General features: G+C 51.4%; 1 protein-coding gene across 5 annotated transcripts in view; it reads left to right on the top strand.

The window, feature by feature from the left end:
- ABCG1 (ATP binding cassette subfamily G member 1) overlaps positions 1-23,327 on the top strand; it is an 84,923-nt gene that overhangs the window by 18,266 nt on the left and 43,330 nt on the right. For all 5 annotated transcript variants that reach the window (XM_082393531.1, XM_082393530.1, XM_082393534.1 and 2 more), the window contains exon 2: positions 6,103-6,346. In XM_082393531.1, the coding sequence (XP_082249657.1) occupies positions 6,103-6,346 (244 nt within the window). The remainder of the gene's footprint in view (positions 1-6,102; positions 6,347-23,327) is intronic.

The following is a 23,327-nucleotide window of genomic DNA, read 5'->3' as shown; positions in this document are numbered from 1 at the left end:
CTCTGCTCTGACAACTGCATCCTATGATTCCAAACAGGTTACTGTAGAACATACCGAGCCTCGGCAGCTCATTATATAATGATTTTGTGTAAACCGATAGAATGGGGCCTCGGACACATTAAGGAGGTTGGTAGAGCAGGAAAAAGCCAGGGGCAGGGGGACCCACAGGCCGGGTCCCATCTCTGGGCATGTTCTGCCTTTATGACTTAGCTTCTTCCATATAAGAGGGATCAAAAAATAAAAGAGGCAGTCCCCTCCTCATGACATTTGCTTTTATCTGGTTTCATGTTTGGGTAACACTTGGCCATTCTTCATTTTACCCGTGTTCATTTCTTTGGGATTCCTAAATGATGGTGGTAATGGAAAATGAAGGAGGTTAGTATTGTTAGTTGTGGGTAAAGAAAGTTTCAGGTCTTGGAGGTACTGGGTAACTAACTCTTGAAGCCCTTTCAGAGCTGCAAAAGTAGCTCATAGATGTGGGACAATAATGAAGCAGAATGTTTTAAGGTACAGGTGTTTCTATGTCAAGATATTTTGGATGTTACGTTATGGTTTGAGACAGCCCCAGAACTCAGGTGTTTTCGTTCGTGTGGAGGTGCTAATGGCTGAGCTCATTTTTTCAGAGAATGTTGTTTTGTGTGAAAACCATTCTCCCTGAAAACCTTGTGCTTTTTTTTTTTTTTTAAACAGAAAGCCTTATTTCTATTTTTTTTTTTTAAATTTATTTATTTATTTATTTTTGGCTGTGTTGGGTCTTTGTTTCTGTGCGAGGGCTTTCTCTAGTTGCGGCAAGCGGGGGCCACTCTTCATCACGGTGTGCGGGCCTCTCACTATCGCGGCCTCTCTTGTTGCGGGGCACAGGCTCCACACGCGCAGGCTGAGTAATTGTGGCTCACGGGCCCAGCTGCTCCGCGGCATGTGGGATCTTCCCAGACCAGAGCTCGAACCCGTGTCCCCTGCATTAGCAGGCAGATTCTCAACCACTGCGCCACCAGGGAAGCCCTGCTTTTTTGTTTTTAATTTAAAAAATTCTACCCAAGTCATAAACAGAGCCCTTGAGAGATACCCAGGATCCTAAACTTTGCTCTGCGGTCCAGCCCGGGACTGACTGCCAGGTGTGAGTCTGGAGAAGGTGCCTTGGAGGATGGAAGAAGCACCCACATGGTGTTTCAGAATCCCTGAGCTGGGCCGGGCAGGGCAGGCAAGGGCTCCCAATGGGACTGGTATTTGGGGCTGTTAGAAGCCAGATTTTGGAGACAATGAGGTTGGCATTCTGAGTGACCATGCCAGTGACACCTACCCTTTGCTTAGTTAAGGGCGTGACGTTTGGGTTCTTTTCCCTTAGGCGGTGGCCTTGAGGATTCTGGACCAGTATGTTTTCCTCTCATGTGCCCAGGGTCCCAGGGAGGGATCTGCCCTTCAACTGCAGGGTCCGCTGGTCTAGGTGGGCACCATAGCTGGCAGCAGTGAGAGAAGTGAGAGAGAGTGAATGCCTGGAGCCTGTGAGTTCCCCTTGGCTTTCCTCCCTTCCCCAAGATGCTGTGGGGAAAGTTTCTATCTCCAACTGGACTTCCCTGGGTAAAGGAGAGTGAAGCAGCCTCACAATGGCTCAGGGGCTCTCTGACCATTAGAGACCCTCCCCAGCTAAACAAGCATCTCAATATATTAGCATTCAAATTGAAGTCAGTGCCCAAGAAAATATTCTTACCAACAGCAGGCAGAAACAGTCCAAATAGGGTCTCCTCTGCATTCAACACCTATGAATGGACTCACTAGTATTTACCACTTATTATGCAGCACAAATTGTGTGTGGAAGGGGAGGTCAAAGAGAATGCTTCAGCAAGATAGGGAAGCAAACAAAGAAAGGGAACGAATGGGGAGGGAGGGTGTATTTGTTTCATCTTTAATGAGCTCAGGAGGCTGAGGACAAGCTAGCTGTAACCTGCATCGCCAGCGGCTCTCATCTGAGGATGTGTTTCCAGAGAGCTGGTCTATTTTGGGGTGACAGCCACTGCCACCCATCAGACAGGATTTCAGGATTTTATTAATTGGACACCCATGGCGGAAAGGTGGGTGATGGCATGCACCGCTTTGGTGTCGGTTGCTTTGCGGGTATAGGGTTGTGTGGTTTCCCCATTCTCTTGTGGATTTCCCTGTAAGGGCTGGGGGCTGGGGTGACCCAGGGTCCACTACAGCTTGCCTACAGAAAGCCAAGCAACGTCCCAGCACTGCTGGGGACTGTTTGGGAGGACCCGTGCCGGCAGGGAAGCCGCACAGAGCTGGACCCCAGCTTGGCTACTCCTTAACGGTGGGGTCTCAGGCAGGCGAGGTGGTCTCCTTGTGAAATGGAGCGGAAGAGGGTCATACCCCACCCGGCCCCCGCCCACGGAGAGCTGTGGAGACAGAGGAGGAGTAACCTGTGCAGTCTGGAGTTTAAGGAGCGCATTGTAATTGTGCGTTGCTGAATGAATAGTCGCTACTGTTCATAATTGCTTACCTACTACGCGGGAGGTATTATAATGCAAAACTGTAATTATAAGTACGGGCCTCTGGCTTCACTCTCTCGCTCCTAAATCAGTTTACTCCCCCAGCTTTGTCCCACTGGCCCGTCCACTTGTCTCCCTCCCCACTGCCCCCCGCTGGTGAAGGCCACGCACCCTCCCCACTGCAGGCTGCTGCAGGAGACGGTTCTCACCGGCCGGCTGGTCTGCTACTTCCGCCATGAGATGCCTCCTCGGCCCCACAGAGACCTCGGGATAAAGTGCACATCCCCTAACAAGCTTTGCAAGCCCTCCACCGTGCGGACCCCGTGTGCCTCGCTAGTCCCACCTTGTTCCAAAAGCCCCTCCCCCCCGCCCCAAATCGGAGCTCCAGCCCCTGAATTTCAGATCTCCAGCTGTTCTGCTCTCTTGCTGCCAAGCCTTTGCACATGCTGTTCCCTCGCAGGGAATGACGGTCGTGAACGAGCACCCCTTCCCCACCCCACCTCGCTAAGCTCAGCTTACAGTTTATTTCCGCAGAAACACCGTGTATCCCCACCCAGGGCCCCCACTGCATTGCGTGACCCTCGTGGGTCCCTGCATCGTCTTGTTCTAGCTCTTGCCCCTTGGTATTGAAATTGCTTGCGGCCCAGTCTTGGACTTGAGCTTGCTGAGGCCACAGGCCAGGTCTGTCTGGCTGACTACTGATCCCCAGGGCTTTATCTGGGCTGTGAGTGAGTGAGTGAGAGGATAGATAGGCTTGGAGTCTAGACGGGCAAGTCAGACCCTCTTCATAATCCAGGTCTGGCATCTGCTCCAGCTGGCAGGTGGGTGGAGTCATGGCTGTTCGTCCCTGTATTCGTGTAGGTTTCATTAAAGAGGGAAGACCCGACCTGTCCCTGGGCTTCCTCGGGGTGATGCGAGTGGTGGGTGCTGGGGGAGGGTGTGGATGGTCCAAGGTGGTTGGAGGTGGAGGGGGCCACGCCCTGGGGAGGGGCTGCTGGAAGCTCCCGCCCCCAACTGAACACAGAGCAATTGGCTCTCCCGGCGTTAGAGCCAGTGCCCCGGCAGGACGTGGGTCCGGAAGCAGACGTCTCACCTTTCCAGGTGGGGGTGAGGATGGACTTTGGGGACCAGGCCTGGAGCTAACTGTCTCACCCATTGCTCTGTCCACTACCCACCCCGCCCCCAGCAAAGCCAGGATTTGGTGCTTCCGGGGGCCCTTGTGGAGTCAAACGGGGTTATAACCCTGGGACAGCAGCTCGTGTTCCCCAAGAGCAAGACAGGTGGGCCCAGGGATGGCATTTGGTGCTGCTCTGGGTGCTGGAGCTGCAGGTGCACGTTCTTACCCGCAGGTCAAAGCCAAGAGCGTGCTGAGCTGGGGCAGGGTCTCCGGTTGCTCCTTCAAGGGGCCCTGACGCAGAAGGCACCAGACGAGCCCGGATGCAGAGGCCGCGCCCTGCAGCGCCCTCCCGGGAGCAGGAGAGGCTCGTTCTCAGCCCAGGCTCTGAGGAGGCCCGTTGTCAGGCTAAGACAAACCTCCCCAATTATGCGGAGGGTGCACGAACCTACTCCTGCTTGTGTTTGAAGCATTTCTCATGCTCCGTGCCAGCGGCAAACCAAGACTAATTTTGTCAGAATTTTACTCCGCACTTTAATTTTTAGCCACAGAATGTTAGAATCAGTGAGCTAAGACTTGATGCGGTGAAGCTTTCCAGAGGTAGGAGATGCCTGGGAGGTGTGTGTCTTTTTCTTAAACAGCAAAAAGCAACATTTTCAAACAGCACAAGAACCGGAAACCCCTGTGCCCACAGCTCCCCATCCCATTTGTGTTTTAAAGATTCAAAACCTCCAAATCGTCCAAGGTTTCCACGATGGAAATAATGTGGAATAATAATAATGGAAATCCTCTTCAAGGATGCAGTCACGTACCCTCAAGAGGCCACTCTAACGCGGGGGAGGGCTTGTTCAGGTCACTAGAGTTGCTGGAGTTTATAAGGATGTTTATAAACATGGATGATCCAGTCTCTGGTTTTGTTTTAGCTTTTTGTTGGGAACAATAATGATCAAAAAGCCATCAACTTTAAAGAAGTACCTCACAAGCTGTGGAAAAATAACAGTATGATGTTATTTAGAACAAATAGCAGTATGGCAGTGTCTCCCCAGTCCTACGGCCATCAGAAGGGCCTGAATTATCAGAGGTGGTTGTGCACGGGCTCTCTGGATCAGGCTGACTGCCTTCAACAGTATGGAGGAGTGTCGCCAGAGGCCCACGCTTTTGGCACTGTGGAATGTTCTGTCTTGATTCAAGAGGCAGCTGGAAAAAGCACAGCACATTATTCATCCACCCCAGGGTTCTTCTGTGTTTTGGAGGTGCCTGAAGCATATTGACTTGTCCAGCGTTGCCAAGCCATTAGAAAGGATATTCCTTTCTTTGCTTAAATACCTTTGGTTCTTGGCTTATCTGTAACAGTTCAGTGGGCTCCCATGGAAGCTTGAAAAGCCAATGTAGCTACGTATTAGGTATCCAGGTGATGCAGTGGAAGAGGCACCTGTTGTTTTTTTTTTTTTAATTTTTTTATAGCAACTTTATTTATTTATTATTTATTTTTGGCTGTGTTGGGTCTTCGGTTCGTGCGAGGGCTTTCTCTAGTTGCGGCAAGCGGGGGCCACTCTTTATCGCGGTGCGGGGACCGCTCTTCATCGCGGTGCGCGGGCCTTTCACTATCGCGGCCCCTCCCGTTGCGGGGCACAGGCTCCAGATGCGCAGGCTCAGTAGTTGTGGCTCACGGGCCTAGTTGCTCCGCGGCATGTGGGATCTTCCCAGGCCAGGGCTCGAACCCGTGTCCCCTGCATTAGCAGGCAGATTCTCAACCACTGCGCCACCAGGGAAGCCCGAGGCACCTGTTTTTTAAGTGACTCATACCCTGGGATCACTTCTGCCCCTCACTTGATCGTAGAGCTCAGAGCAAGTTCCTTAAAGTAGTCTGTGCCTCAGTTTCCTTGTCTGTATCCCAGAGAAAAACAAATTAACCTTTCCAACACTTCAGTGCTATTATGAAGATACAGTGAGAGAGGAGCGCTGTAAGGGATTTGGAAAATTTACAAGGAGAACACAAAGGCCATCTCCTACAAGCCCCATCGGTCCAAGTGGTATCATTGCTCTTGAGAAATGTTTATGAGATTACGCCAGGAAGGGACTAAAAGAGCTCATTGTAAAGCTTTTTCAGTTGTGCATTTCTTAGCAGCCTCATGCATTTTCATGGGATTTTTTTAATGAGTGGACTGTAGGTAGATCATTTTTAGGGTGGCTGGTGTTTCATTCTTTGAGACAGGTGATGTGTTTATCAGTTTTATGATCAGATGTTATGATTCCTAAATAAGACGGTAGATCATAGTTTATCTTTAGCACGTTTTTAGTAGAAGAATAAGTGAGGGCTGGGGAGGAGGAATTCCTCTAGGTGAGCATTCTTCCTGTGATGCTGAGGGCACCGTGGAGGGTGAGAAGCATTGATCGATGACGCTGACTGATCGATGGCCCTGAGCCTAATGGTGAGTACCTGTGGTCCTTCCCGTGATGCAACTTATACCTGCCCTTGGTGCTTCCTCCCCATCTTTCTAGAATGGCACCAGTTACTCTGCAGCAATGACAGAGCCCAAGTCAGTGTGCGTCTCTGTGGACGAGGTGGTCTCCAGCAACAGGGAGGTCACGGAGACGGAGCTGCTGAACGGACATCTGAAGAAAGAGGACAACAATCTCACAGAGGCCCAGCGCCTCTCCTCCCTGCCGCGGAGGGCGGCTGTGAACATCGAATTCAAGGACCTTTCCTACTCGGTCCCAGAAGGCCCCTGGTGGAGGAAGAAAGGTAGGGCGGGGGCTGCTGTGTGCATCCAGAGGCGCAGGCACCTCGGAGGAAGGAACAGGTTGTTTGGGAAGATCTGGGTCTGGAAGCTGGGGGGCTGATTTCTCTTTCCAGACTCTGGCTCTGCTGTGGCCAATGTATGTAATTGCTTTATGCCCGATTTTTCCTCACTTATGATACGAACAGATCAGATTAGATGACTCAAGATTCACAGCGTTTGTTTTTTTTTGACTGAAGTATAGTTGATTTACAATGTTGTGTTAGTTTCAGGTGTATAGAAAGGTGACCAGTTATACGTATATATATATGCACTTTTCCAGATTCTTTTCCATTATAGGTTATTACAAGATATTGAATATAGTTCCCTGTGCTATACAGTAGGTCCTTGTTGTTTATCCATTTTATATATAGTAGCGTGTATCTGTTAACCCCAAACTCCTAATTTATCCCCCCCCCGTTTCCCCTTTGGTAACCATAAGATTGTTTTCTATGTCTGTGAGTCACACACTGGTTCTTAAACTCTGATATGATCACAGACTTTGACCAGGGTCCATGTGTGCTGGTTTCCTGTCTGCACTCGGAGGGTCCTCTTTACTGGATGCTGTTAATGTTAGTCTTTCGAGATAGGACTCTTTTTTTAATGTTTCAGAGCAAAGTGGAAGCCAGGTGTTTCCTCCCAAGCTTGAAGTGTTGAAAAGTAACCAGTGACCTATAGTAACCTCTCTGGAAACCAGTCACGTATGTTTACAGATCTTGAAAGGACTGTCTCATGGGGGGCGTTGGTGGGCTGTCCATAAAAACAGAAGAGATGATGGAGCAGGTGGGACTCGGAGGTCTCGGGAGAGCCGCACACACAGGAGTTTGCCGCCGGCCTGTTGCATGTTAATGGGAATTGATGACTGATGGTATTTTGAGTTTTCTTAGCAACGTGGATGCTCCTTTGCCAGCTCTAGATTTTCAACGTGTGTAGAGTTAATGCCTCCCTGGGTTGGTATTTCTTTCTCGAGCCTGACCGACTTCTTCCCGTGGAACTCAACCCTCATCCCCCCCTGCTCCGTGCACCCTCCATCTGTCCATCTTTGAGGGGGGGTGACTGGGAGAGGACGTGTTACACATCACCCAGAAACAGTGGTCCTCAGTTTCTAATGAATCATTTAAAACAACTTGAAAATCTATGAGGAATTTGGAACAAAGTGACTCAGGTACCCCCGGAATATCCTGGAATATTGGGGTTTAGAGCTCTCAACTTAAATCTAGATTCAGTCCTTCTTCCTTTTTGAAGAAGATCCACCAAGACTCACTTGTTTACTTTTCATCTTTCTGCCCCTTATTGCCTTCATTTTGCTTCCTACTCTCTTGACGTGAAGCAGTTGAGACGGTTGGCGTGGGCACCCTGGAATTCCTTGGAGCCATGATTTTAGAACCTTGATTGACTGGTCCCTGGGACCTTTGAGCCAAGCTGGTTGTGGGATGATTTTGTGTCTGTTTGCACAAATGGGAACAGATCCCAAACCTTCTCAGCGGCTGATACTATAGCATTGTTATCTGAGACTCAACATTTTCAGAGTGTGCCGGCCTGTTTTGTTAACAAAGAAATTCTGTGAGAGGCTCAGGGTTGGGCCCATTTGTTTGAGCCTCTTGAAATTTCAACGTAAGATTCCAGCCTTTTCCTTCTCCACTTGAACAAAGATCTTACCAAAAAAAATGCACTGAGCGACCAGGAGGGTGTTGTGAGGTTTTGGCCTGATATGTCTCTGTAGATAAACTGAGGCAGACATGTGGGCCACGTGGGCAGGTTTCTGTCCACGTGTTACGTGTGGCCTTAGAAACGTGGTCCTGATGCTGAAAACGCTTGGATGGGTATCCTCTCAGGTGAAGGCTTGAAATGCAGAAATGCACATATTTGAAAACCATGGCAGAATCTTGGTTTGAAATCCAACCCAGCAGGTGTTCACCTGGGGCTGGCAGGTGAAGAATACCATTTCCTGGTCAGGTGTGCGGCTTGCCCACCCTATGTTCTCTACATGTTAGAACTGGTCACACTGATTGTCAACGGCGAAGGCCTCTTAATTAATGAGGGAGGGGCCACTACTGTCCATGGCCGGTTGCCTCCTAGGGAGCCCCGCTCAGATGGCTGCCGGATAGACACTTGCCCTGCAGTAACCTCTGTGGGCTCAAGCAGGGAGGCGTAGAAAGTGGGCCCCAGGGACCTGCCTGTGAGTCAGAGATGGCTACGGCTGGAGAGGAAGTCAGGCACCATCAGTCTGGTGTGTCCAGGTTTTTGGTTTCTCAACCAACGGGGCCCTGACTTCTCTGTCTGGCTTCCTCCTGGCCTCTTTCTCAGCCCCAGCGCCTGTGTCCACTTCCCTCTTTGTGCCCCTCCTCCCGTGCCGCCCATCGTTTCCTTTGTTCTTGGTACCCTCGCAGTTCAGAATTTAGATGGTTTATCACTCCCGCATACCTTGAGGGTGTGGGATACTCGTCCACCTTCACACTGAATAGAAAGGAAGCCACGTGTGAAGGGCTTGCCCCCAGCCTGAGCTGGGGGGTAGGCCGGGGGCTGGGTGGTGGTTTCCGACTCTGTGGTCCAGCTTGGGCCCCCGGGCAGCGCCTGGTGCAGGGCCTCAGGGTGCCAGGGTCCCCACGGCCATGGGGAAGCTGTGCTCCTTCTCCAGGCTTGGTGCCCACAAATGCTTGCCGAGCTGGCAAGCATTTCCCTTTTCTCTTGGCAGTTTTGTATTTCGTGTCGCCTCTGTGTGATGCCCAGCGTGATGCCAAGTGTGACCAAACTTCGGGGCAGGAGCTTTTGTTCTTACGTCTCTGACCATATTCTGTTTTTCTGTCTGTATCAAGTCATTAGCGTTTTTTTTTGTTTTTTTTAATTCAACCTTATGTGCTGAGCTCATTGTAATGACCACAGTGAAGTGTGTAGTGAAGGACAAAGGAGCCTGAGGGCTGGAGGGATTCGCTCAAGGTCGGAGCCAGCAAGGTCCGCCACCCAGCCGTCGGATTCCTAGTCCAGGCGTCTTTCCATCACGAAGACACTGGGCCACTCCAGTAAACTCTAGGAAAGCCTTTTTTCTCCCAGAACATGGTGCTACAACACAAACTCAACACAGAATGCTGTAGCAAAGCCTGGCACTGGGATTAGAATAATATTAAAAACTCCTACACAATTATTTTAAAGAAAGAAGACGGAGAAAGAGAGCTTCATAATCCTCAGTAGAAAGGTCATAAGTGACTCCATAGCGGTGTTTTTAAGAAGGCAGTGTCAGGCACTGATGCTTTATAATTCTCGAGCTTGACAATTGCCAGGCAGTGACTTCAGCGTCTCAGAAAACATCTTGTATTTTCAATTGTAGCTCCATTTTCACCATATGATTAATGATGTCTTGAGAGGAAAAACTGGATCGTATAATAGATTCCTAGTAGACAACATAATTGTGAAAGGAACTGTTCTCAGGAGAAAAAAAGTACACCCCAAGGATGATTTCCCTGGCTTCTGATACAGTAATGACTTTCCCTCAAGGAATTCACTCACGTAGCCTAAGTTGATGGGACAGATGATTTGGAACAATGTGGAGTCTGGTGCCGTTACACAAACTATTGTGTCGAGGGACGTAGGGGAACAATCTGGTTTGATTGTCCTCACTCACCCCAGTGTGACTTATTTTTGAAAGCAGCTGTTGCTGCCTGGATGGTAGACACTGCGTTGGTGTTGGTAACATTTAGGACCCCTTGTGAAGAAGAGAATCCACGTTGTGAAATGCTGAGGTGGAGCGGAGAAAATTCTACACTCAGACAGCACTCTCTGTCTTTCAGAGCTCGCCCACACAGTGGAGTTAAGGGGGTACTCTGTCCCCCAAGGAGACTGGAGCCATTTCCATTTATACAATTCAAGCAGTCCTTTGGTCCAGTTGGCTCAGGGGCCAATTCTGTCCTTCCAATGTGTGGAGTACACGAGGCTCAGAGATATATCCCGGGTCACAGGAGCAGGGGAGGTGGGACGTGAAGGCAGGTCTGGGGGGCTTGAGGCTAGGACCTGACAAGACACCTAGTAAACATCCGGCCCTGACGTGGGCACACAACGGGACCATGATGGCACGGATGTGCCTTACCCCATTTTACAAAACCACTGGGGGTGGCCTTGACTGTTACCTCTGACTCATTTCCCCTTTAATCGGCCTGCTTGGATGTCAGTCACCTCTGCCTTTCACAAGGACCCATAAAGAGGTTTCCTAATCCCATGGAGACGCTTGGCTGTCCTGTCTCCTCCCCAGGGAGGTGAGGCTGGCACGTATGGCATGCTTTGCACAAACAGGTGACATGATTCTTAGAAATGAAATAACACCTCCCAAGATTACCTTGTGGGTTGAGAACAAAAGTAATCATATCTGAGGGTTTGGAGAGTTTTCTTTACTCTTCCCCAGCCCGGCTGGGGCCTCAACACAGTAACACTCCGATGGAATGGGACAGTACCTCCTACTTTGAAACCGGACCCTCCAGCCTCATCCTTGCCAAATGCCAGGATGGAGTTAAATATTCTGGGCAGCCCCACATCAGATTATCTGTATTGGTTTGCTTTGAGCTATAAAAATGCATTGGAACACCCTTCTCAAATTGAAGTTTGCTTTCCCTTAATTTCCATGGCAATTTCACAAGGCCTGCACTGACAGCCTGGCGAAAGTGAGTAGAATGTGCCATTAAAATCCCTTGCAGTGATTCCATTAAGGGAAGACTGGATTCCAACCCAGCGCTGGGTGACTTGATCCAAGCGGCTGGGACAGGGGTGGAGAGGGAAGGCCAGAGAAAGGGGGACTCTAGAAATCCCAGAGCAGAGAGGGGGCTCCAGAGGGTGGGCTGCTCGAGCGCAAAGGTGGCTTTATGCTCCCCTAGCATGAATGAATTACTTTTGTACTTCTTGGAAACCATCATGCTAGGGTGGGCTTTCTTTGGGGTGCAAAAGAAATGGCTTTTGATACTGTGCCTTTGTCTCTATTTGAGGCTCTGACTGGTCTTATAGTGCAGTGTGGCAAACCTAAACCTTGCTTGCCAGGGCTCCCTGCTTGAGGCTGGGGATTTACAGAGCCCAATGACCCCAGGTCACCTTGGTGAACGCAGATGGCTGGAGAGCTCCTCCCATCCCCTCCGGGGCCAGTTCTCAGGCTCTCAGTGGCTTCCTCTCAGGCCCATTTGGTGATGAGGTCTTCTGGAATAGTTCTGTACCTCCGTCTTATATGCTCCGAAAGAGGCTTTGAAAAACTGTGGAGGATGGGCTCTCAGGACAGATGGATGTAGTGTGACCATCTACAAAACCACGAGGGTTTGCTAGTTTACAGGCAGAACTTGAACATCCAAGGGGTCTAGGCGCCCCTTCTCCGGCCAGGCCCCCGTCTCGCCCTTGGAGCACGCTGCATGGAAGCCAGACCGTCACCAGCTGGGACCTGGAATCGGGGGTGCGTGATTCAAGTGTGGCTCCATCAGGCTCAACAGCCCCCGTAGACACGGCACAAGTGGCCCTGCCGACACTCGCTCTCCTCCTTTGCTTCACTGTCAGGCCACCCCCGTTGCCTTCCGATTGGCAAGGCACAGTAACACGTTGCTGTTTTTCCAGAGAGTGTGCCTGGTCTGGAGACATCTGGTCTCTTCAGTGTGACTTTGCAGGACTGTGTTCTGCTCAGTGGGGGGTTGGTGTCACTGTATCACTTTTCAAGGACATTCTCGGACACTCATTTTCACCTGCTGGGGGGGGGTGCCCTCCTGCCTTCCTTTAACACCCCAAATATGCTGACATCTTGAAAACTTCACATGCCGGAACTAACGTCCTCTCTTATAAACCAGAACCGAATCCATCAAGGCCAAGAAATAACACAGGGTGACATTCTGCTGAACACGAAACCATTTCTTTTGTCTATCAATTGGCAGAAGAAAATGTTTAGTAACCATACACCTGCTCTATTTGAGTTTAGTTCTAGAGTCAACAGATTTGCTTATTTAAGGAACAAAGGTAACCACGTGGGTCAGATTAAAAAACATTTGGAAAGACTGAACCGTACAAACCAGGGGTTTGTAGAATGGAGGTACATGCTCTATAAAACCCTTGCTGATGGAGCTCCAAAACCTCTATAGGAAAGCTTACGTTCAAGTAAAATATCTCTGATACTGAGTGTTTTTGCCCCTAATTTGAGAAGAGGCATCAAGAGGAGTTTTCAGAGTGAAGGATGGAGGCTGATGAACCTGCAGGGACCTGGCCTGACCCACAGCCCTTAGTTTTACTTCGCACTTTGTCAGCTGTATTGTCGTTAGTCACCTTTGTGCTTGTGGGGTAAATGGCGTTCGGTGTCAAAATGAAGACATGCCAGAGTGATTTCAAGACTGTGATTATGTCCAGCTGAGACCTATATTTAGAGCCTGAATCTTGGAGCCCAAAGGGGCCTGGGAGCTCCCTCATCTGGCCTCTCACCCGTGGAGCAGTCCCTCTCGCCCCACGACAACGGGCGGCCAGCCTCTGTCTGGGCAGCAGCCAGAGCCTGCCATCTCCCTGCGTGGCCAGGTCCATGTTTGCACAACTCTCATTCTTAGAATTCTGTCTGTTGAGCTGAAATCTCAATTCGAGTCATGTTCATTTGTTGATCCAAGTTCTGCTTTTTGGAATTCTGCAGAACGCGTACAATCTTGGTCTTGAAATGAGCTCACGAATTGGGAGGAGAAAAGCCTAACCATGTACAAAACAGGTACATCAAGATCCAGGGCTACCTGGAAAGGAGGAAATAAGAAGCCTGTGGTTCGTGGAGGAGATGAGGCTGGAGTCCTGCTTTGGGAGTAGGTACCACAGTGGCGTCCCTGGGGGCAGGGCAGTGAGCAGGGGCCCCTGCTGGAATGTTCTTGGTCTTGCTTGTGAACTGGTAAGGGTGGAGATCAACGGAAAAACAGAACCTGAGTGACTCTGTCTGTTTCTTTTACTGTCATAAGGTGAGCTGATGGGCCCCGACAAAAAAGTCCCTCGCCTTGATAGCTCCACTGCCTATCTTGAAAGCGAACCTTTTAGCAGGAATTTTATGGGATTTCTCAGTTTTTATTTCTTCCCTCCCACTTTTTTGGCGGGAGAAGTGTCTATTTATTTCTTAATTAAAAATAACTGTTTACTAAGCAAATGCTGTTTGCTTTAGCACATTGTCTCATTAAGTGTTCCCCGGAAAGCCACGAGGCATTATCAGTGTGGACATTACCCAGGAGGAGAGGAGGCTTAGAAGGAGACAGAGCTCAGGTTCAGGCTTAGACCGCGAGTCCTAACGACCTGCCTCTCAACAAGCTCTGCTGAGAACCCTTCTCCCTTTTGTCATTTCGCAGGTCCACGTAAGATGAAATGTTTTTCTCACCTTTTCTTTGCGGATGACAGACACAACCCCAGACCCCGGCGGCAGCTGGGGTGCCACAAAAGCCCTCATCTGCTGGGGAAGGGGACCCCCAGATTTCCTTCATGAGCTGGGCTGGGGGCAGTTTTGGCTTCCATCGTGAATCAGAACTCCGTCCAGCTGGCTGGGGTCTGTGCGGGGCGCCTCTGCTCGCCCTGCCTCTCCAGGACGGGGTTATCGGGCCCCCTGTCGTCCACCCCTACGTTCCTTCCAAGGGCGACCTGACCGGCTTGTCTCGAAGGAGCGAATTCATTCTGGCCAGTCCCCACCCCCCACCCCCCCCCCCACCCCGCCCGCCGAGAGGGCTCTTCCGCCGGCTTTAAAAATGGAGTAAAAACCCATCTCTTTTCTTGGCCGGGGCGGACGCTGACTCTGCAGGCATGGGGCCCAGGGCGACGTTTGCGCTGTCCCAGCCAAGCGGCAGGGACACACCTGCTTTCAGATATAGATCTGGCTGAGGGTCCGGCAGAGGCTCCCTGGAGGTTTTCGTGCTCCTCGGGAATCCTAAATTTTCAATGGTTGAAAGGGAAGAGCACGGCCGGCCTAGCTGCGGGCCCGGCAGGTGCGCCCCGCTGCGCGTGCGCAGTGGCCGCCGGCGCAGCCACCGCCGCCGCCGCCCGCGCCGGGGTTACTACCGGTCAACGCTCGCGGGTAACCTCGGCGGCGCCGCGCGATTGGCTGCGTGCCGGGCGCTGTTGCTAAGCGCGAGCAGAGGATGCCGAGCTCCTAGATCCGGATGCTGTGGCCCCTCCGAGCCGGCCGGGGTCTCCGCCTACCCCCGACTGGGGCTGCCCTGTGCACAGCGGACCCCCGGGCATGCACTCCCCACTGCTCCAGCCCAGATCCGACGAACACCTGGGCCCGGAAAGTGGGAGAACCTTTCCAGTAGCCTAATTTTGCTCTGGAGGCATCACTAAAATGCATCTGAGGAATGGAGATATTTCGTACCCAGTGATTGTTATTTTGATGTCTTTAAGCATAATTGGGAAACTTCACTGGAATAGAAATAGCACATAGATATTTAGAAAGGCTGTCCTCAGGAAAGTGGCTGGCGTCCTGTGCAGTGAGTGTCTCAGTCCTTATCGCTTTCATCAGAATGGGGAGGCTTCAGGAATTTTCCAGACTTCTATTTAAAGTGGCAAGTGGGGCCATTAGGTCAGGTGCATGCGTTTCCTGTGAGACAACCGATACCTGAATCCTCATGAAATATTCTTGTTTTGCTTTGTTTTAGGTTCTCCCCGTGGGTGAAGTAATGAGAGGCAGGGCCTTCTGGTTTGGGCCAAGCAGATGAAGCAGTCAGCGTTTACAAATGACCAGGGTGGATTTTGGAATCCTGGAATTCCCTTAGGAATCTGAGTGGCAGGTCCAGTAAGTGGGCTGGAATCCAGAGTGTCACGCTGCAAGGCTGCAGCTTCCCTGATCCCTGCTGACTCACTTCCATCCTGGGCATGTTAGCGAAGTTTAAAGAAATAGCAGCTGAACTTTAGGTGTGCTTCCCGTAGCATCCAGTACACATCGTGTGTGTGTGTGTGTGTGTGTGTGTGTGAGAATCCATACATGCGATCATGAATATAAACGTGATTTCTACAAGTTGGGCTCCGTTCCAGCGCCTCAAAGGCCTGGGATGCCTCGATGGGACTGGAGGTGCCATGCTTTGCCTCTCCCTGGGAACCAGGGTCTTCCCTAGACACCCAGCCGGTCTGGTTCCTATGGGCTGAGTTTAGGTGAGTTATGAAACGTTCAATGCCATCATTCATATGGCTCCTGACCAAACACAAGAAGACCGGGAGCTAATGATTGTTCTTATGAGAATAGTCTTGGGTTTTACTTGGTTGCTTATTTGATTTTGTGATTGTACAGTTGACATTTTTATAAACCTACCTAGAAAGTATGGTTCTCAAATCTCTGAGACTCACTGACCTGAAGGTAGGATACAGGAATCAGAGATGGTGGTGGGTAACTTTTACACATAAATTCCCTCTTGTGTTTTCCTGAGGTGCTGCCGGTGAGGTGGGTGAAAAACCTTTGGAATAAAGAAGGAAGTGCACATTTATGAAGCTGAGACGTTCCATTGCTATAAACAATAGCAGTGCTTATTGCCAACACAAGAACAGACTATATCCAAAAGCTGGTTGAAAAGTGGGGAGCCCTTACATTTAGTTTCACATTTCATGAGAGTCCCCATTGAGACCTGGAAAGGAAGCTTGTGGGTTTCCTGTTTCTAAGACCTGCATGTCGGCCTGTCCAGAAAATGGCTATGTCCTAAATGGTATGAGAGGGCGCTGTCTAATCATGGGCTTCTGGTCTACCCTGTAAGTTGTCACAAATGTGCTGCATGCCATGGTCCAAACCCCACACCCTTTCCTCATCTCTGATTTTTGTCTGGCTTAGAGAGGAGGATGACAACTGTCATCTTGTCACTTTGTCTCTTCTTAAGAGTGTTCTTAGTTTCAGGATTGGATAAGTCTCGTGTTCTTAGTTTCAGGATTGGATAAGTCTCTATAAGTCTCAAAGTGCTTAGCCTGGCCGAAAGTCTCTCTGTGGGCCCTTTCCTGCTTGTCTCTTTTCTCCGCAGCCACCCTGCATGTGCCAGCCAGCTGGACCGCCTGCTGCGAAAGGGTCTGCTTACCCAGTATCTGTGTGTTCTCTGCCTGGGCCACACCCTCTGCCAGGAACCCTCCCTGCCTCCCCAAGCTGGCGGAAAGCCTGCCTTCATCCATCCTTACCTCCGGGGCCAGGGTCCTTCCTGGGCACCTCCCTACTCCTCTGCCCTACGATCATAGAACTCAGTGCATGATTTTATGTGTTTCTTCTGAGCTTCCAAGCAGGGGCTGTGTCAGTCACCCCTCATCTCTGCCACCTACCCCAGGCTTCACTCAGAGTCGGCACCCTCTAGGTGTCTGCCAAATGAATGAATGAAATAACAAAAATCTGAATCACAGTAGAAGAGCATATGCTTTTACCCCAGAAGAGGTCTTAGGAGAAGTGGGGAGGAAAAGCAAGAGCCCCGAGGAGATGGAGTGTTTTGATCTTCCCTTGCTGTGTCAAGCCCGTGAGCCATCTCTGACTAGCCATGTAGGAAGTGGTTTCTAGGTGCTGCTTCCTTGGGGCAGCTCAACTGCTGGCCTCAGCTACAGCATCGTGGGTGGGCAGGCGGGGTGCCGGGCAGTGCGGAGAGCCTGGATTCTGGGTCAGGCAGCCTGCTGTTGAAGCCTGGCTCCACATGGTTTGGGGGCCTCGGTTTCTCATCTGCAGAATGGGGCTGATAAGAGTGCCAGTCTCAGAGGGTCGGAGTGGGGAGTGACTGTGACCCACGTGCACACAGTGGGGCTCAATGCTTTTTAGTGTGTGGGTCAAAGGTCTCTGAAGGGTTGGGTTCTTGGCTTCATTAAAGATTTGGTATAATAAAAAAAAATAATAATAATAACACAGCTCATGCGCAGTAACTTACCCCGTCTTCCCAGCAACCCCGTGGGAAGGTTTGCTTACCCTTGCCCTGTGGTTCAGAGCAGTTAAGTCCCTTACGCACTTGCCCAGCAGCACAGAAGTGCCATCTCTTGCACAGCCTCCGGGATCTCTCATCCAAATGCCTGGAGCTTCCTGCCCTCCCAGAGGGAGACAGCTGACAAGCTTCCCCAGAGTTGTTCTCCGAGAGAATTTCTATACTGTTCCTTCTCTACCGTGCCCCTGGGTTTCCTGCTCGTGGCAACAACTAGGACTAAATCAACTGAGCGTTTCAGAGATGTGAACAAATGCCTCTTGTTAAGATGCATGTGCCTTCGTGGACCAGCTAGGTAGAGTTTATTCTATCCGGGAGGTCTTCCAAGAGCTTTAGGTTACCACCCGAGGAGGGTTGCATGGTCCAGACATTTACATGGAAGCATCTACACTTGTCGTTACTGGATGGAAATTTCCACCGTTGGAACGAAGCTCCCCACAACCTTACACTTTAGAGCTTGGCCTCAGGAGTGAGGTTTGTGTAGGTTACCTTAGGAGGATGTGAGATTTTATTAGGTGCCGTGCATTTTAGTCTGGTGGCTAGACTTTGACGACTGAACATTAAGGATGTTGTACCCACTGCTCCAACTGGCAGCCGCGGGGGTGTCGGTGGTGAGCGAGGTCTCAGCGTGGCAGCGGCATGGCCAGCACGTGAAGGCTGTTCTTGGATTTGCAGATATTTAACGTGAAATCCCACTGGCTGTAGTTTTGTAGAAAATGTATTTTCCTTCCTTTACAGTAATTCTGAATTAATGTGTACCAAGAAGGAGACTAAGATGAATTGAATTGTATGTGGGGATTAGTTAACATTTTCCTTCTTTCTCTCTCTGTTTATTTTAATAAAATGATTCCCGGTCTAGCGCCTTTTAGCAACATGCACTCAGCAGAGAAGGGGGTGGGGCTGGAAACGTGGCCTCCAGACTAAAAGAGTCAGGGTTCAAAACCCGGCTCTACTGCTTACTAGCTGGACAACTGACTGAGTCACGTAACCTCCCTGTAGAAAGGGAGGTTATTATTAATAATAATAATACCCATCTTATTGGACCAAATATCTTGATACAGGTGAAGCTCTGTGCCCAACATGTAACATTTAATAAATAGTAGCTACAGTCCTTATGAATGGTATTATATGGGATATAATAAAATAATAATAGCCTAGAGTCAACAGGATGTTATCATTCTAAAAGTAAGTTGGGGGTAAAATCTGAGGCTTTAGAAATAAAAGGAGTGAAGCTGCTGCACAGTTATGGTGAATGTTGACTTAGATGAGCGCTTCCTGGGCGCGAGGGAGGAGGGGGAGGTGTTCGGGACCTCCCGAGGTCACAGGGCTGTAAGTCTTGTGTTAGAGGGAGGGTCCAGCCCTGTGTACCTGCCTTGGGCTGCGAGGCCCCCCAGTGGGCAGAGGAGGATGGCAGTGGTGTGACCAGCCTTGTGGCATCCCCACCGCCTTGTCATTGACGAGGGAACCGCTGCTGGAGAAGCGTGAACGACACATTCAGAGTTCCTACGAGGGCCACTAGGACCCCAGGCTCCTCCTCTCTGTCCTGCATCCTGTCAAAAGATCCTTTGACCTCCCAGGTCCACGGGCATTTTGAATGAACTTGAAACGTTAAAATATTTCCTTCTTTCACGCATGTGCCCTGCTGCGTTGTCTTCATCGAGAACGAGGTAGTGTCATCAGAGAGAAATCTGATGAGCTTGGAGGCTGTGGTGTGGGGATCCTGCAACCAGGGCTCACATCCGGCCCAGATTAAGCCTGCTCTGCGTCTCTGGGGACAGCAGACGGCCGTGACAAGTGGACACCACACTCGCGCACGCAGGGCAGTGCGGGGTGAATCCGCTGCTCTGGGACTTTGTCAGCATCGCGGGGGTGGGGTGGCCACGTGGGCAGACTTCCCAGCGGGAATCGGGGGCCCGGGGGCCTGCAATGGCCAGGAAGGGGCACGTGGATCTCTGGGAGTTTCGTGACTCTGACGCTCAAGGACTTGCTCTGAGAGCCCTGCCCACTTCCAGAAGTGACTGGACGCGGAATGTGAGCCGGACGACCCGGCTGGGCCACCAGGTTTCATGAAAACCTGTGCAAAGTGGGCCTTCTTGGTTCACATGACGTCAGTGAGCTTGCTGTAGACTGAAGGGGGACACATCAGAGCTGTGTTTCTGGGGGGAGTTTGAAAATCCGTAGGGTTTGATAATGTTGTACTGTTTGGTAAATGATTCCGTTGTGTGCAGAAGGCCCCAGGGTGCTGTGGTCACTTGTTTTACAAACGTGCCTGCCATGGACAGTACAGCGGAGCCAGATACCTCCCTAAGGAACGTGGGGCAGTGAGGTTTCATTTTATTTTGTGCAAAATTATCAAAGCATGTGCTATGCTTACTACTATATTTGGACTTTCTGCGTTCCCATGAGGGATTAGTGGCTTTTCAAAAACTGTGCTGTGAGAGGGGAGGAGGGTGCTGGAGCAGTTACGGGCAGCAGTGCCTGGTACCCAGAACCGGGTGGTCAATCTGGGGATGGAGAGAAGTGCCGAGAGGTTAGGGGTGAGTTTGCTGCTGGGAGAAGGCCGACCTCTCGGGGGGCTGTTTCACACCTCACACGTCCACAGCTGCTCTCAGAGCTGGTGAGGGTGCGACGGCCCAGGAGGTGGCACTTTGGCTGTTTCATGCCCCCAGAAGCTGACGTGGCAGGAGTCCATCACAGTGAGCAGCGGTCCCAAACCGAGTGAGCACCAAAGTGGCCCGGAGGGTGACCGGCCCCCTGCCCTGCCCCGAGGCTCTTCTTTGGGGGTCTGAGGCTGGCAAGCCTCGGTGTGTCCTGCAAGTGCCGAGTGACACTGATGCCGGCCCGGGGACCCTGCTCTGAGAGCCGCTGGGGTAGAGCAGAGAAGCTGGCGGCCACTTGAGAACCACACTTGACCTTTTAAAAGCCGGAGCCGGAAACGGCCCTGCCCACACAGTCGGCTTCCCTGGGGATGAGGGTGGTGGGACAAGGAGGCAGACCTTACTTCGTGGGAGATGCAGGGCCAGGCATAGCTTCTGAGCCCCCCACTCTGTGGACTTGGGGAGCCTGCAGGCCCCTCCCCTCCACAGCGACCTGTAGAAGTTCACTGTCCCTCAGGGCGTCTCTGTGCTTCCAGACGCTGGATAACAGGGCAGGAATGCCTGGATTCAGCAATTTATTTATTTATTCATTTTTGGCCACGCCGTGCGGCTTGTGGGATCTTAGTTCCCTGACCAGGGATTGAACCCGGGACCTCGGCAGTGAAAGCGCAGAGTCCTAACCACTGGACCACCAAGGAATTCCCAGGATTTAGCAATTTATACCATTATTTAAGAGAGCACAGATTGTATTTTTATCTTCATCTGATCCAGAGAACCGTGTTCTAGGTACCCATCCCTGTGTGTGTGTGTGTGTGTGTGTGTGTGTGTGTGTGTGTGTGTGTTTATTCATGCTCCCTGGTTTGCAGTATCATCTGTGCGGGATAAAGAAGATAAAGTTTCCTTCTGCTTACTTGCAAAACCTGGTCAAGCCCCCAAGTAAAGCTGTTTTGATCTCTGTCACTGTCTGACTTATCCCCTGGCCAGTTCCTCTGTGAAATCTGGGGAGAGGGCTGGTGGGAAGGACTTCGCAGCACTGCCCAGACGGACGGTGGGAACATGGTCGGCGGGAGCCAGACGCGCGCACTCCTACCCTGGCTGTCCTCTCTCCTTGTCTGTAAACCTCCTTATCTTTGACTGAAAGAAGAATTGTCCTCTTCTGGCTAAAACCGCACAGCAAGTAGCAAAATCATTTGCAGAGGCTGGAGCCTGCGGTCAGTCTGGGGTGGGGAGAGCACGGCAGGAGCAACTGCGGGGCTCGTGGGTGATTAGGATGGGGCACTGGACCTGAGCCTCTCCGTCCCCTCCCGGTGCTGTGTTCTGACATGAGCCTGTCTGAGCCCTTCTCTCGGTATTTTGTATGTGGTGATACCGGTCACTGCAGAATGAGGTCGGCATGTCCACAGTCCTTTGCAGCAGCTCCAGGGACCAGATAGGAAACACGGGCAGCTGATGCTGTCACTGATTTGCCAATCAATCGGCACATCCGAGAGGCCTCAAAAGTCTGTCCTCTTGCGCACCGGGTACCCACAGTCTAACGGACAGCATTGTCTTACTTTGTGATCCCCACTCTCTTTCTGGCAAAGAACTGGAGCCTCTTCCTCGTCTCCCAGATGGCAGATTCTGAATTGCAGGGATAGTAATTCATGAATTTTAAAAATTCTACTTGGAGCACAGAGGTGTCCTAGTGGTTAGAGCATGAGCTGGGTGATTGGAAGCCTTCTTGCCTCTGTGCTGAAGGGAGGGCCTGTTTCCAGGAAGTCCGTTCCCCCAACACAAAAATAATTGACTCTACAAAAGGCTTGGAAAACACCTGCTGAGAGCTGACTGTGACCTGCACCCCTGGGGAAGCACCTTCCCTTTGGGGGGGCGGTGACCTTAGGCAGAGAAAACGCCAAACTTGATGGAGGAGCTTCAGGTTCAGAGAGAGTCATTCCGGGAGGGGGAGGAGAAACCAGAAATGTGGGCGCCATCATTTCCCAACTCACTTGTGGAGGGTGACCTCCAAGGAAGACTACCCCGTGCCTGGCAGGTCCTGAATCCCCCAGTCACCGGCCCGGCTCTGCCCTTCAGGTGCCTCCTGAAATTCAGCCCCATCCTAGGAGCTGACTTTCTGGAGTGTGTCCCCTGGGGCTGCCTCTGGGCCTCCTCCAGTAAATTCTAGACACCCTGTGCTTTGTACCGGAGGGTGTAGGATGAAGCCGACTTTAGGATCAGAAGACTTTTTTTTTTCCTGGCTGCATTGGGTCTTCGTTGCTGTGCGTGGGCTTTCTGTAGTTGCAGCGAGCGGGGGCTACTCTTCGTTGCGGTGCATGTGTTTCTCATTGCGGTGGCTTCTCTTGTTGCATAGCACAGGCTCTAGGCGTGCGGGCTTCAGTAGTTGTGGCACATGGGCTCAGTAGTTGTGGCTCGAGGGCTCTAGAACGCAGGCCTAGTAGTTGTGGCGCACGGGCTTAGTTGCTCTGCGGCATGTGGGATCTTCCCAGGTCAGGGCTCGAACCTGTGTCCCCTGACTTGGCAGACGGATTCTTAACCACTGTGCCACCAGGGAAGCCCCAGGGTCAGAAGACTTTTGAAAGTCCATAGATGGAAGAACCAAAGAAAAAGGGGTTTATGTAAAAGCTTGAGCCTTTCCGTTGGTTTGTGTATAAGCCTGATTCATAAGGGAAACGTTGGTCTGGGGTTTTTGTAGTCATAAAAATTATAAAGACACCGGAAATTGCATTTTTCTCCAGTTGACTTTAGGCATTCGGGCCAGATAAAGGGATTACCCAATGAGGGAAGCAGGACACCTTCATCCTGATTTGCTTCACGACAGTGACATTGCCTGGACGAGGCGCTCTCGTGAACACTGGGGTCCCCTCATTTGTAAGCTGGGCCACACATCCTGCAATCCGGCACAGATGAGATGGCCAGCCAGGGAACAGGACAGATGGCAAAGCAGAAGCAAAAACAAGCCGAGTCCCCTCGTGGGAGGGAGGCATGGAGAGATCCGGGGAGAGGGAGTGGGCTGGACAGGCGGGCGGACGTCCCGTCAGGGCAGGGACGAGAGTGGCTCAGTGGTTCCCCGTTGGGTGGGAACTAAGCTCACTGGCCAAACTCTGGGGGAAGCCAGGCGATCCAGCATTTCCCATCTGTTTCTGAGCACCCCCTTTCTCGAAGGCACCTCCACATCTGAGCGTCTTGTTGGAGCTCTGACGACTGGCAGACGGGGCTCAAGGCGGGGAAAGTGCTAGCGGGGCAGCATGAGACACCTTGCCTGCGTCTGTTCCACAAAATGTCCCGGAATAAGATCAGGGACAGGATCCCTGGGCAGGAGCATCCCAGAGAGGCCAGGGCAGTGGGACACCTGTCACCGGAGGAGGTAGCAGCTCTGGGAGAGGGGACAGGAGCCGATGGCCAGGGGGCAGGAGGTCGCTGTCTCACCAAGTAGCTCCCACCTCTGGGCAGCTCACTGGCTCATCTGTCAGCTTCCA

The sequence above is a fragment of the Balaenoptera borealis genome, assembly GCF_965194805.1.
Source record: "Balaenoptera borealis genome assembly, chromosome: 5".
NCBI classification, from domain to species: Eukaryota; Metazoa; Chordata; class Mammalia; order Artiodactyla; family Balaenopteridae; genus Balaenoptera; species Balaenoptera borealis.
Note: the sequence above shows the minus strand (reverse complement) of the source record. Positions and strands in the feature narration are given on the sequence as shown.